The 13,544-nt window shown below is 42.9% G+C and overlaps 1 protein-coding gene across 3 annotated transcripts in view; it reads right to left on the reverse strand.

Annotated features, from left to right (window-relative positions):
- Positions 1-12,757, reverse strand: part of myom2b (myomesin 2b) — a 32,015-nt gene extending 19,258 nt beyond the window's left edge. Inside the window, exons 1-12 of one of the 3 annotated variants that reach the window (XM_030377606.1) lie at positions 12,529-12,673; positions 9,806-9,903; positions 8,471-8,528; positions 7,133-7,287; positions 6,658-6,747; positions 4,550-4,638; positions 4,216-4,266; positions 3,802-3,966; positions 3,274-3,435; positions 2,767-2,908; positions 1,101-1,300; positions 70-123 (exon numbers count right to left, since the gene is read on the reverse strand). In XM_030377606.1, coding sequence (XP_030233466.1) covers positions 70-123; positions 1,101-1,300; positions 2,767-2,908; positions 3,274-3,435; positions 3,802-3,966; positions 4,216-4,266; positions 4,550-4,638; positions 6,658-6,747; positions 7,133-7,287; positions 8,471-8,528; positions 9,806-9,882 — 1,243 coding nt within the window. In that variant the 5' untranslated portion in view covers positions 9,883-9,903; positions 12,529-12,673. Of the gene's footprint in view, positions 1-69; positions 124-1,100; positions 1,301-2,766; positions 2,909-3,273; positions 3,436-3,801; positions 3,967-4,215; positions 4,267-4,549; positions 4,639-6,657; positions 6,748-7,132; positions 7,288-8,470; positions 8,529-9,805; positions 9,904-12,528 lie in introns of all 3 variants that reach the window. The other 2 variants (XM_030377607.1, XM_030377608.1) reach the window with 2 other exon arrangements.
- Positions 12,758-13,544: the final 787 nt, after the last annotated feature.

A 13,544-nucleotide genomic window follows, 5' to 3' on the forward strand; every position in this document is an offset into this window, starting at 1 on the left:
GAGAATTTTGCTAATTCATAATTATATAATGGAGTACAAATTACTGTACGTCTATATTTATCGACCTACCTTCCATATCGTCGTCGTAGGTCACCACGTCAAGTTTTCCTCCGAGTTTTAAGGCTGCAGGTTGAAGCAAGAAAATCACAACTAAATCATTGACAACGTTAATAAGTTATGAAAGTATTTTATGACACACTGAACCGCATCTTGGTTCAACCAAAGGTCTGTGGTTGTTCCCACTAAAACACACCGTGTGTTCAGTAGGTGGATTGAAACAGCTCAACATGAAGCTTTCATAAGGTCTCATTTGTAATGACCAAGATACAGAGGCCATCTGTCTAGCGCTAAAAAGGAAATTAAAATAATGAGCTGAAGAATTTGATTATGCTTTTTAATCTCAACATATCTCATTCATTATGTTAATAAATGAATCAGTCAGGCCCATTAGTCAGTGTCTAGGAGTGGAGCACATTGGATCCTGTCCATAATGTCAACACAGTGAAATATCATTGTTGGCACCTGATAGGAAAATATATTCATGTCATAATTGAAGATGACGTTCTCTTGTACAAATATAAGCAGTTTAACGATGACATAATTTGGCGTGAGTGTCAAAAATGTAATGGCAAATGTAAAGAAAAAGGCTACTATGTCAAACACTGGAATAAAAATGCCCAGAAAGACTTAGTTATTAACAACTCCCCCATTTCTGAATCCATTGGTGTATACGACATGAGACCAAGGTATCAAGATTATTTTTTGTCCTCCTCACAGAGAACATCGATAAATTCATGACATTATTTACAATTTATTTTGGACGATTGCTTGAATCCTTGGTGTGTCCTAAAAGGCTGGCTAGTTTTAACCAACTAAGTTAGTTTTAAATCTAAAATATGCTGAAAATGTCCAAAAAATAAACAATCTACAATAACAAGAATAACAGAATGTGATGAAATGCATACCAGTCACATTCCATCCTGCCGTATAGCAGTGGCGTGTATCGCGGATAATCCACTGTATTAATATAAATGTTGAACGCATTGATCTCCCCTCTGTGATTAATAAAGTGGGTTCTTCTTCTTCCGTGTGCTTCTCACCGTGCAGCCTCTCGAACTCGGTGGGGTCCAGAGCGGCGATGGGGTCGGACATGCGGGACGGTTTGCTGATGCCGCGCGCGTTGACGGCTCGCACTCTGAAGTAGTAGGAGTGTCCCTCGAACAGGCCGGGGACGGGGTATTTACAGATCTTAATGGGGTGGTCGTTGCACTGGGCCCAGTTCTCTGTCCCCACCTCACATCTGGGAAAAGATGAAGAGTCATGCAGCAGGTTAGTGTAGGGACGAGGGAGTAGGGACTAGGGACGAGAGACAAAGGAGTAGGGACGAGGGAGTAGGGACTAGGGACGAGAGACAAAGGAGTAGGGACGAGGGAGTAGGGACTAGGAACGAGAGACAAAGGAGTAGGGACGAGGGAGTAGGGACTAGAGACAAGGGAGTAGGGATGAGGGAGTAGGGACTAGGGACTAGAGACAAAGGAGTAGGGATGAGGGAGTAGGGACTAGGAACTAGAGACAAAGGAGTAGGGACAAGGGAGTAGGGAGTAGGGACTAGAGACAAGGGAGTAGGGATGAGGGAGTAGGGACTAGGGACTAGAGACAAAGGAGTAGGGATGAGGGAGTAGGGACTAGAGACAAAGGAGTAGGGATGAGGGAGTAGGGACTAGAGACAAAGGAGTAGGGATGAGGGAGTAGGAACTACGGACTAGAGACTAGGGACTAGAGACGAGGGAGTAGGGACTAAGGACGAGGGAGTAGGGACTAGGGACTAGAGACAAAGGAGTAGGGACTAGGGAGTATGGACTAGGGAATATGGACTAGGGATGAGGGACTAGGGATAAGGGACTAGGGTTGAGTGACTAGGGATAAGGGAGGTGTAACTAGGGACGAGAGTCAAGGGAGTAGGGACGAGAGACTAGGGAAAGGTATTGGGTTTGATGTCCGCAGTACAATCTGTCTCGAGCATGGCCCCAAATCTTTACCTGCTCCTTAATGGCATGAGTCTGAATTTACATATTAGACAAAGCTAAAGATAAAATAGTACAAAATGAACTAAATAGGACCACATTTTAGAACGACTACAGAAATGGTGACGTTATATTGAACCAAAATATACAAATGATTATATAATGAATGTAAATAAACAGATTCCATCACAGAACACATTGCTGTGCATTAAGAGAGGCCGTTTAAAATGCCCTTAATTTAGAGGGGCAGTGGTGCTTGTGTCCCATGGGCCACAGTGTTACCTAAGGTAAACCTTTAGGAATAAATACAAGAAATCTTGGTATGAATAAGCCTATCCATCCATCCAATAGTGCTTCTTATGAATGATGAATACTGTGGCTTAACCCCACTAAGTGTTCGCATGGCAGTTGGCCAAACGATGCCATGCTGCGTTCTTCTGTGTGTGCATGTGTGTGTACGTCTGTATGCTTGAGGCTGTGTGTGTGTTTGAGACTGAGTGTGAGAGTGTGTGTAGGTTTTTGTGTGTGTACGCCGGTGTGTTTGAGACTGAGTGTGTGGATGTTTTTGTGTGTGTATGCCTGTGTGTTTGAGACTGTGTGTGTGTGTGTGTGTGTGTGTGTGTGTGTGTGTGTGTGTGTGTGTGTGTGTGTGTGTGTGTGTGTCTGTGTCTGTGTCTGTGTGTGTGAGTGTTTGTGTGTGTGTGTGTGTGTGTGTGTGTGCCACAGATGTGCCCTTCCTTACTTGTCCACAAAGTAGCCCAGGATGGGGCCCTCGGTGGTGGTGTTGGGGGGCTTCCAGGACACGATGACGTAATCCCTGTTTGCGTCATGGATCCTGATGTCCATCGGAGCCCCGGGAGCTCCGACGACAGGGGGAGGGCCGTCTGGAAGGGCAGCGACCCGCAAAGGAGGACCGATCATTCAGTGTATTTATTAAGACGTGAGACATACGCCGGCTGGACTTTAAGTGAACAAATGAACAAATGACTTCTTCCAACCACCCACTCTGAGTTCATTTGCCCTCTCTCGCTCTCGGTCGCTCTCGTCAATCTATCAGTTTTACAGATGAAGAGCTCTCTCTCGTTCCCTCTCTCTCTCTCTCTCTCTCTCTCTCTCTCTCTCTCTCTCTCTCTCTCTCTCTCTCTCTCTCTCTCTCTCTCTCTCTCTCTCTCTCTCTCTCTCTCTCTCTCTCTCTCTCTCTCCAGATGATGTATCCCTCTCTCTCGTTCGCTCCTTGGCAGGGTCTGACCTGAGACGGAGATGAAGGCGCTGTGCTCGGCCGTGCCTCCCTTGGTCACCAGACGCAGTGTGTACAGGCCTTCGTCGTCCTTGAACAGGTTAGGGATGGTCAGGGTGGAGGTGCCCCGGCCCGTGTTGATCTTCACCCACTTGGAATCAACCAGACGGGTGTCTGAGCGTCAGACGCGAGGGGGGGGGGGGGGGCGGAGAAAAGAGTATCGGCATTACAACGCCGTTGCCGTCAAATAAACCTATGTTCCCATGGGTCTTTGTAAATGAAATAAGCAGCGGAACGGAGACATCTCTGGGAAAGTTTAACAATTAGCGTGAACATCTATTGAAAACATAGTATGCATGCATATAATATATGCATACTACTATTAGTCATTAAGCAGTAATTTGGCGCTTTTATCCAAGTCCATCGCAGGGGATTCTGATACAGGTTATTAATAAGCAAGTACCCAACCCGGTACGTCAAGGCTGGACGTTGAACCGCTGTATGTCTGTTCTTGTATATCTACGTTTCTGTGATGTTTACCATCTCGGTACCACTGGCTGTCAGGCTGCAGGTTGGCCAGGTTGGGTTCGAGGTGCATGGTGGCGGTCAGAGAGGCGGAGCCGCCCTCAGAGGCGAACACGGGCCCAAACTTCTCCGTGAAGGTGATGTTGATCTTAGTGTACTGGATACTGGGGAGCATGGGGACTGGAACGGGTATGGGGAATAGGAGACCAATAGAAGGAGGCGACAAAGAAAGGGAGAGCACGAGCGCGAGCGCGAGCGAGAGAGATAGAGATAGACAAATAGAAGGTGAATAAAATCAAAGCGGGAAAGAGGTGATGCTGAACAAGAGAAAGTGATTGAAATGAGTGATGTAAAATGAAAACGAGGTAAGTGTACTTAAAGTCATATATTACAAATCAAATGAGATCTCATCCATATTGACAACCTTACCGGTGTAAGGAAGCCATGCGTACAAACAGGACTCATCCTCCTGCCTGAACCCTGGATGGACACAGAAAACATTGGGATTGTTTTCCTTTTTATCCTCACAATCACACACACACACATACACACACACACACAAACACACACACTCACACACACACACACACACACACACACACACACACACACACACACACACACACACACACACACACACACACACACACAGACACGCAAACCCCATCACTCAGCGAACAGTGATCAAACGTGAGTGGAGGATAATTGGGAGGGCGGAGATTGTTTCAAGTAGCTCCAGGTGCAGAGAACGAGCAGTGCTTACTCTTGACAATAATGGAGGCCTGAGAGGAGGCCTGCCCATGGATGTTAGACGCCACAGCTGAGTACTGGGCCGTGTCATCGGTGCCACACCTGCAGGACAACAGCAAAAACACAGGCAACGCGTGACGGTGAGACAGTGGCAGTACCGATGTAGTCCTGCTTTTAAATGCGGTGACATTTTTTATTTTTTTGGGAAAAAAAACGTTCTTTCAACAGAACAAGCTTTTTCAGTTGTTTTCATTTCACTCTTGATGTCTGCTCGTGCTATAAGTGTAACGGGGCATTCCAGCCCGTCAGACGCTGAAACATTATGCGAGCTGCCAGGGGTAATGTTGCAGACAATGCAGAATCCTTCCAGAGGAACTGTTTGCTGGGTTGTTGTGCAATAAATGTCGTTACCGCTAGTGACATGCCTCAAATCCGTTTTCACACAACAGTGTGTTTCATGCTGGGGGGGATCTCTGCTGTGAGCCAGACTCCTGCTGCGTGAGAAATCCTTTTGAACCTCATGCAAACCAGGGGTCTCCCCTGATGTTACACGTTCATTGATAAATTATTGATTGCATAAACTGTGTGTTGGTTGCCATAAGGCACAGTAAATGATTCAAGTAAATAAAAGAAAGGCTGTATGTATGTATGTATGTATGTATGTATGTATGTATGTATGTATGTATGTATGTATGTATGTATGTATGTATGTATGTATGTATGTATGCATGTATGCATGTATGATTGTATAAATGTATGTATGCATGTATGTATGTATGTACATGCATACAGGGTACAAATTATTGCATGTCAGAATATTGTACCCAACATGAGTATTCATATAAGCAACCCAAATGAAAGCAACCCAATAGTGGATACAATTTTCCCTGTAAATGCAGGAAATTATGTTGCATTGTGAAACTCTTTTCGGGGGCAGGCTGTTCTTCCTACGCTATTGCATAGTACATTTTCTGAAAGTCTCTTGAGTTAATTTGTCCCGTGTTAAATATGACATTCATGAGAAAAAGTCAAAAGTCGGGGAATGAGACAATTGATGGTGCAAATCAGATAATTTGCAACCTGCATACACATAATTACTATGCATGTAACTGTATGCGTGTATGCACGTTAGTAAAGTACACAAGGCAAGGTTTAAAGAGAGTTACAATGTTTGTGTATTTGTATGCGTACGTGCATGTAACCATGCGTTTGCGTGTGTGGGTGTGCGTGTGGGTGTGCGTGTGCGCATGTGTGCGTGCGTGTGTGTGTGCGTGTGTGCTTGTGGTTGGAGCTGTTAAGAACTTCAGGAGCTGGGCTGAAGTGTGTTGAAGTAGTTTAGAGAGTGAGTTGGCGGGAGGCGGGGCCACAGGTCAAGTGACAAGCATTCTGAGGTGTCATGTAGCGTCCAACTCAGCATTAACATTAACCGCTGAGTGCCCTTAAACTAGAGGGGAGAGAGGAGGGCTCCTCGTTCTGCTGGTGACCCGTGTCTTGTCCTGAGTATAGCGACTAGTCTGGCTACTGGTTTGGCTTTGCATTTGACAGTGACTGAGACAGAGATAGGGTGTGTGTGGTTTCTCCCCTCAACCCTTCTGAGAAATGTCCATCTTACTGGGGCCATACCATGTTCTTACTGAAGTGGAACATGGTATGGATTATTGGGATGAATAGGACATTTTCCCCTTCATGAATTGTGAATGACATTGGTGGTTTGCAGAAAATATATCGAGTTTAAAATCCAGCAATTCAATACCCTATTTGAAGAATGTTTAATAACGGCCCAACGATAGTTCACAGCTCCCTAATTCTTGGAAGCTGGTTGAGACAATTGACCAATCTGAAAATGTATGACATTTTTAACCTTAATTATTTCTAGATGTTTGCTTTTATTACTACCTTGTATGTCAATTATGGCATCCATTGCCCTCCTTACCATCTCTGGAAGGAGGGATTGCCCACTGTATTTCTTCTCAAGATTTCTTTCTGCCTAATTAAAGGAGTGTTTCTTGCCTTTTCGGGGGCTTGGGTTGGCGGGTTTCAGCCATATATGACCTATTAAGACCTTTGACACTGCTATTGTGATTGAGGGCTACTTTGTCCAGAATGAGTGATCGAACCTACCTGGGAATCTCCAGAGAACGCATGCCGACGTTGTCATCAACGATGTACCGTCCAGCAGATCCATGCTCCAAGATCACACCATCTTTGTACCTTTATCAGGATCATAAGGGAATTAGAAACCCATGCATTGTTGTCAAAAACCTGCCGTTCATGCATACCTGTGGTAAATTAAAGACATTCTACTTCTGAAGTAAAAGCCAACCAGGTTCAGGGCTAACATATTATTTCACATTATGTTGAATTTCAATATGTACACATTCTATGAAAGAACATACAATGATTTAATTTATAGATGGATAGATATAATTGCATTGTCCTTAAAGTGGAAAGACATTCAAATAAAATAAAATAAATACTAGATTCATTTTCACAAACGAAGGGGATCCATGTTTAACCAAAGCACATATACATGTTATACAGGACTTAATAATGCAATACAATTTCATATTGTATGGTAAAATGAGCAAGGACCGACCATGTCACGATAGGAACGGGGAATCCCTCCACGGTACAGAAAAGCTTGATGGGGGAGTTCTCGAACACGGTGTGGGACCTGAGCCTGACCACGAATTTGGGTCCCCTGATCATTGGCTCCTCGCGCACATATTTCTCCACCATCTTCTTCCTCACCTGAACGCCAACCAAGAACAATGAGGGCCGATGACCGCCAAGTACAGATAGTACTATTAAGTACTAAATTGTATGCATTTACAACCTCTGCTATACCTAAGACCGATATGTACTTTGAAATGTACTTCTTTATTTAAAAATGTCAATTCAGGATATTTTTATAATAATAATAGTGATAATACATTTGATTTATAACGCCCTTAAATAATCCCAAATTGCTTGTAGCAGCTCCAGTAAGAAAATGTGAAACTAAAATGTGATAATAAATTCCATTCGTATGTTGTCAGTGTCTCTCTTTGTCCAGGTTTTGCGGTCACAGTTGCCATGTGCTTATGTATTCCACGTCTCTCCCATGACTTAGCAACACAGAGGGCGGGAATACACGGAGGACTGTCACCATTGCCGTGATGAGCGGATTTCAACGGCATGGCGGTGGTTCTGCTAAATCCACCCTAAGCACACAATTTCCGTGACATTTCTTTCTGCTCAGCTGTTTGGTGTTGTCTGTCAGTACAGTTTAACTCCTCAGATCCTCAGTATTCCAAAATGTAAATCCTCTATGTCTTGGTGATTATGTATATGGTAATTATCTTCCCCCTGCTCTCCCTGCCACATAAACAAATCATATTTGCCATCAACAGAAAATAGATGGTATATGGTCGCTTGAGAAGCTAATGTGTATTGTGCTTTGGACCTCAAGATATTGTTTACATCATTTCACTGGGATTAAGCATGATGTTGCCATGTGACATATAGAGAGAGAGAGGGAGAGAGTTGGAGAAGGAGAGAGTGGGAGAGAGAGAGGGATGGAGAGGGAGAGAGAGTGGGAGAGGGTGACAGAGAGACCAAGTGACAGAGAGCGAGTGACAGAGAGAGAAAGAGATAAGAGAGAGAGAGAGCGAGAGAGAGAGAGAGAGAGAGAGGGAGGGAGTGGGAGAGGGTGACAGAGAGGGAAGGAGATAGAGGGAGAGTGACAGAGTGAGAGAGTGACAGTGAGAGAAAGTGACAGAGAGAGAGAGAGAGAGAGAGAGAGAGAGAGAGAGAGAGAGAGAGAGAGAGAGAGAGAGAGAGAGAGAGAGAGAGAGAGAGAGAGAGAGAGAGAGAGAGAGAGAGAGAGAGAGAGAGAGAGAGAGGGAAACATAGAGAGAGAGACAGAGCCAGAGCAGCAGGCTTGGATCCTTACCACTCCCTGGATGCGAACTGCTGCTTTATGCTGATAGTCGTCCACCACTGACTCAGAGCTGAAGGCACACAGATAGTAACACTCGTTGATGAGGATTAGGAAAAAATGTAATGCCTGCACTGAATATTGACTTGATACATGGAACGGCTAAAAACTTGATAATGTTTGTTGTTTTCCAAGATTTACACAAGCACGATAATATTAACAATTTGCTACATTAGAAAGATAACTAAAAAAAATAAATCTATAAAAATAAATAAATAAAAGATAAAGATCCTCAATCCTCTAGTAGCAAAGGTCAAAACAGTATCACAACTGATATGTCCAAGTATAAAGTGCATACTAAAGTTCAATAAAAAAAACCTACATTTAAGGAAACGCATAAAAAAACAGAAGCATATTGAATTAAAATGGCATTTGTACAACACAATCTGCATGGCTAAAACAATTCTCAATAAATCGTGTTGGACAAAGGGTAAGAACATAATCAGTTGTTAGAATTTGGTTTAGGTTAGCAGATGGCAGATACTTAGTCAAATAAAAGCAAGGTGGAAGCTTGAGTCGTTGAAAGAAAAAGAGTTGCTCTAGACGCAAACTCACACAAAGGAAAAACATAAACACAAGTATGGACACACACTAAAGACATGAACATGCGATTGACAGTAAGCAGGTGATGAGAAGGAATATTTTGTGATGTGTTTGAGAAGAGCTGTCATCAGTTAAAAAATGTGGAGCAATGAGCTACAAACGCAAAAGCGATTTTACTTAAACTTGTACTTGCGCAAACTTAAAAGTGCAAAGAAAACCATAAAGATAATTCATATTGGGTTGGTTACGCCCTTTTTACACAAAACGAACAAAACGGATTGATAGCTATCTGATGACTGGAGTTGATCCTAACATTTCCTGCAGGGCTATTTGTATGACTAAAGACTATGATACTATTCTTTTAGGTGTCCTTTACGTTTTAAAGCAATTGTATGAAAGTGGGGATCATTATTTGCTTACAACAGTTAAAAAGCCTGTTATGATTGATTAATAGTGTCAAGTTAAGCTATATATATATATATATATATATATATAAGAGCATTTAAGAAGCATTTTAGAGGTTTTTAGGAGTTATAGTTTGCATAAACCCTGAATTAGTTAGAAATAATAGGTCAAGTTACATATGGTAGTCCTTTGTTAGACTAGGCCTACTTCATTAGTACTGTATTATTATTATAAGCGCAAATAATGCTATTATAAGTACTAATACAACGCTGGGTTTTATTAAGTTGTTAGAATATTTTGTTATACTTAAAACTCTGTAAGTCTAGTTTTGTACAACTGTACCTGCTGTATTCTTTGACCACATATTTACTCTGTTTGTGGTAGTATTCATGGTTGTAATTCCCAGATCTCATCGCCATGGTGACACTCTAGTTACTGGCCTGTGTAACAAACAGGACATGAATACTTTTACATTAACGCCTTAACACACACGTGTCACACACATATACATAGACACTGTAGATGCATGTCCTGTGGGACACACACAAACTGAATGCTCTTACATTAATACAAACGTGTGTCACAAACATACACGTACATAGACACTGTAGATCCGGACCTGTTTGACACACATACATACATACACATACACGTTTCACACAAACACGTGCAAAAGAAGACATACAAAAACACGCACACACACACACATAAATACACCCATGCCAAGTATAAAGACAGATACATTACCCACGTAAATCAATGACATGTTATCCAAATGCAGTCTTGTCTAGTGTGTATGTATTCACCACAGATTCTTAGCAATGTTTCTATGTATTTATGTAGATACACTCACCATAGATCATGTCAGATAAGACAATTGATTGCAACATAAGGAGATGCACAGACACACACAAACACCCACACACATAAGCTGACATTCAATTTTGCATATTTGGACTACAACTTTCTACCTTCTTCTGTAGATGTATAATTTTAAAGAGAAATGTGGGCACCTGACGGCAAATTGCTTTTTATACTTTATGTCCAAGCAATGATGGTCTTTGTACACATACAATTCCTGTAGATCAGAGATCTGACTTACGAGTCATACACATTCCTTAAATAACCCAATACAAAACACATAATGCATCATCTCCGCAGCACTAAACTGACATTTCCAGTAAAAAAAGGTATGACGTATTAGGTATGACGTTTTTGCACAACACATGTGACAAACTTACTGCCACTGCAGTCAATTTGCTATTCATAGAACACCATTGCATCACGGTTCCTCTCCTTGCGAGCTCAAAGCAGAGCCATATATAGAAAGTGAATCTATTGCAATAACCCAACAGCGACCACATTCGGTCAAGCCAATTACGCTTTTGGTAAGACTGTTAGACCTTTTCTTCAAGCATGATGAAGTAAAATTTGAACGTTTACATTCAACACTACACTTGTGGGAGCAACATAACAGCTACACTGGCCGTAGACGAATGACCATCAAAGACGTAACAACTATTCAATATTATAATAAGCACAATACAATCGCACGCTGCAGGTTACATTACATATTTTAACAATATTAGTTATACTTCTGCTTTGGCAGAATCTGCCAACCTTCCCACTCTATACCAGAAGCAACATTACATCATCTGTCTTGCATCATGTACAGTGAGGCAAAAGAGAACATTGTTTTCTTACACTTGGTGGTCTGGTGTCAAGTGACAATGCAAAGTGAAACATTCTCAACTCAATGGCACACAGACCTGCAAGCCTTGAGTCAGTTGAACAGGAAGTTAAACCTACTCATCACAGCATATCTTCCACTTAACTGTTCATTTTATCTGTTCAATTAGGAATTCCTAACCCTTTAAGAAATAATTGAACTCCTGGATAGATTATGCATACTGAATTCAGCCATTTCATGCCATTATCCCAGCCAGCAGACGCTTATAAGTAGCTCTGCAGGGGTCTGGTGTCAAAGTCTAAAGATGTGTAAGATAAAACATTTCTGTCTGAAATAACAACATGTCTCTTCTATTCCTATATCCCCGCAGGGCAGCTCTGTCGTTATAATTTCCCAGTAGCAGACCTCTGTCAGTACTTATACCATGTACCCTTTGTCTGTAGCATTACCCTGTGTCAGTACCATTACCCTGTGTCAGCACAATTCCCCTGTGTCAGTACCGTTACCCTGTGTCAGTACCGTTACCCTGTGTCAGTACCGTTACCCTGTGTCAGTACCGTTACCCTCGGTCAGTACCGTTACCCTGTGTCAGTACCGTTACCCTGTGTCAGTACCGTTACCCTGTGTCAGTACCGTTACCCTCGGTCAGTACCGTTACCCTGTGTCAGTACCGTTACCCTGTGTCAGTACCGTTACCCTGTGTCAGTACCGTTACCCTCGGTCAGTACCGTTACCCTGTGTCAGTACAATGCCCTGCATCCTTTGAAAGTAGCACTACCCTCAGCCAGCCCCATGACCAGGGCTACTCATATGACAGCCAAAGGACATCTGAATTCCTTGGTTCACTCGTTGAACACTTCAGGACTTCAGGACATAAATCTAAATCATAAATCCTAATCCCTCAACTACATAACCAATGAATTGCCTAGATTGACTGATGACCAACATATCTTTCAGTATCTATCTTCATATCTTTCACTATCTATATTGCATGTAAATACAAACAAGCCGTAATCAAGATAATTCAACAATTGTCAGGAGAGTTAAAATAGCCATCAATAACAATTCAGTGTGTTAATCTCCCGAGAGACAGTCGAACAATGTGTCAACAAGCAATCCTTTTATCTGTCCACTGGGAGTCCATTATATACATTACTCAGGCAATAAGATCCGCTCTACAGCAAGATCTCCATCCATCTTCATTTCATCAAACCTTGAGAACCGGACGTTATTTGCATCGCTCCTGAATCATTCACTTCCACCGACATTATATAATACAATCAATAGAACCACCTCCCATGACCCCATTCATTATCCCATACGTGCTCAGCTTCACACAACCTTACATCATGCGACCCTTGACCCATCATCCTACCTTTGTCTACCTGCTGCAAAACAACAATGGGGCAGGGGTACCACGGAGCCGATATTGATGGTGATGGTGGTGGTGGTGGTGGTAGTCCTTACCCCTCGAGATTTCCTGCACCGAGCCTTTCGGTCGTAAGCCTGAGTCCGGAGGGAGTCAGCCTTAACAAGCTGGCGACCAAAACCTCCACCCGTGTGTCTGACAGGCCCCCACCCGCCTCTTGGCCGAAGCCTTATAAGGTGAGGGAGCAGCCTATATATATCCTGGCTCCTTCAAGACTCAGTGGCGTTAGAGGCCTTCTGCTTAAATACACTTGGCCATGGCAGAGCTCACTGGCGGCCATGTTTTCTCCTTGGCTCCTCATGCTGTGTCGCTATCGCTGATTGGCGACTTATGAGATGAACTTAAGAATACCTGAATGAATAACGGATGGAGAACAACAGTCACGTACCATCAGAACGTTAACCGTTAACACATATCGTCATGCATTGGCAATATGCTCCAGTTACTTAGCTAGTATCAGTTTCATTGGATAGGTCGTCTAATCTGAACTATATAGTTTGGGTTTATAAATGCTGCGGCCTATGAGAGGACTCTGAGTCTTTCTCTCAGCCGATTCCTTCTGCACGGTCCCCAGTCATCTGAAGACTGCGGTGCACCAAACCTTTGCCAGGGGCCTATTAATATAAAGATAGCTACGGTTACAACACAACTATTCCTGACACAGCTGAGCAGAGTCCTGGGAAGGAAGGAAAGACAGCACCACCATTCACTCTGCATTCATTTACTTACCTATTTTCGCAATTGAATATAAATGTTTTTATGGTCAGTAAGGCATCACAGATTGCATATCAATCATACTTAAGATCATGTGCCCATTTCTGAGGGAAACTTTTAAAGGGAGACCGTCTATTTATGGGTCATTTTAATAACCAGGTTTCAGCCTTTTGCTGTGACTTTGTGACTTGACGTTCTGTCATGCTAGGCATGTCTCAGTTTGTCTGGTCACAGGAATCATTCAGGCA

This window comes from Gadus morhua, chromosome 14, assembly GCF_902167405.1.
Source record: "Gadus morhua chromosome 14, gadMor3.0, whole genome shotgun sequence".
Lineage (NCBI taxonomy): Eukaryota > Metazoa > Chordata > Actinopteri > Gadiformes > Gadidae > Gadus > Gadus morhua.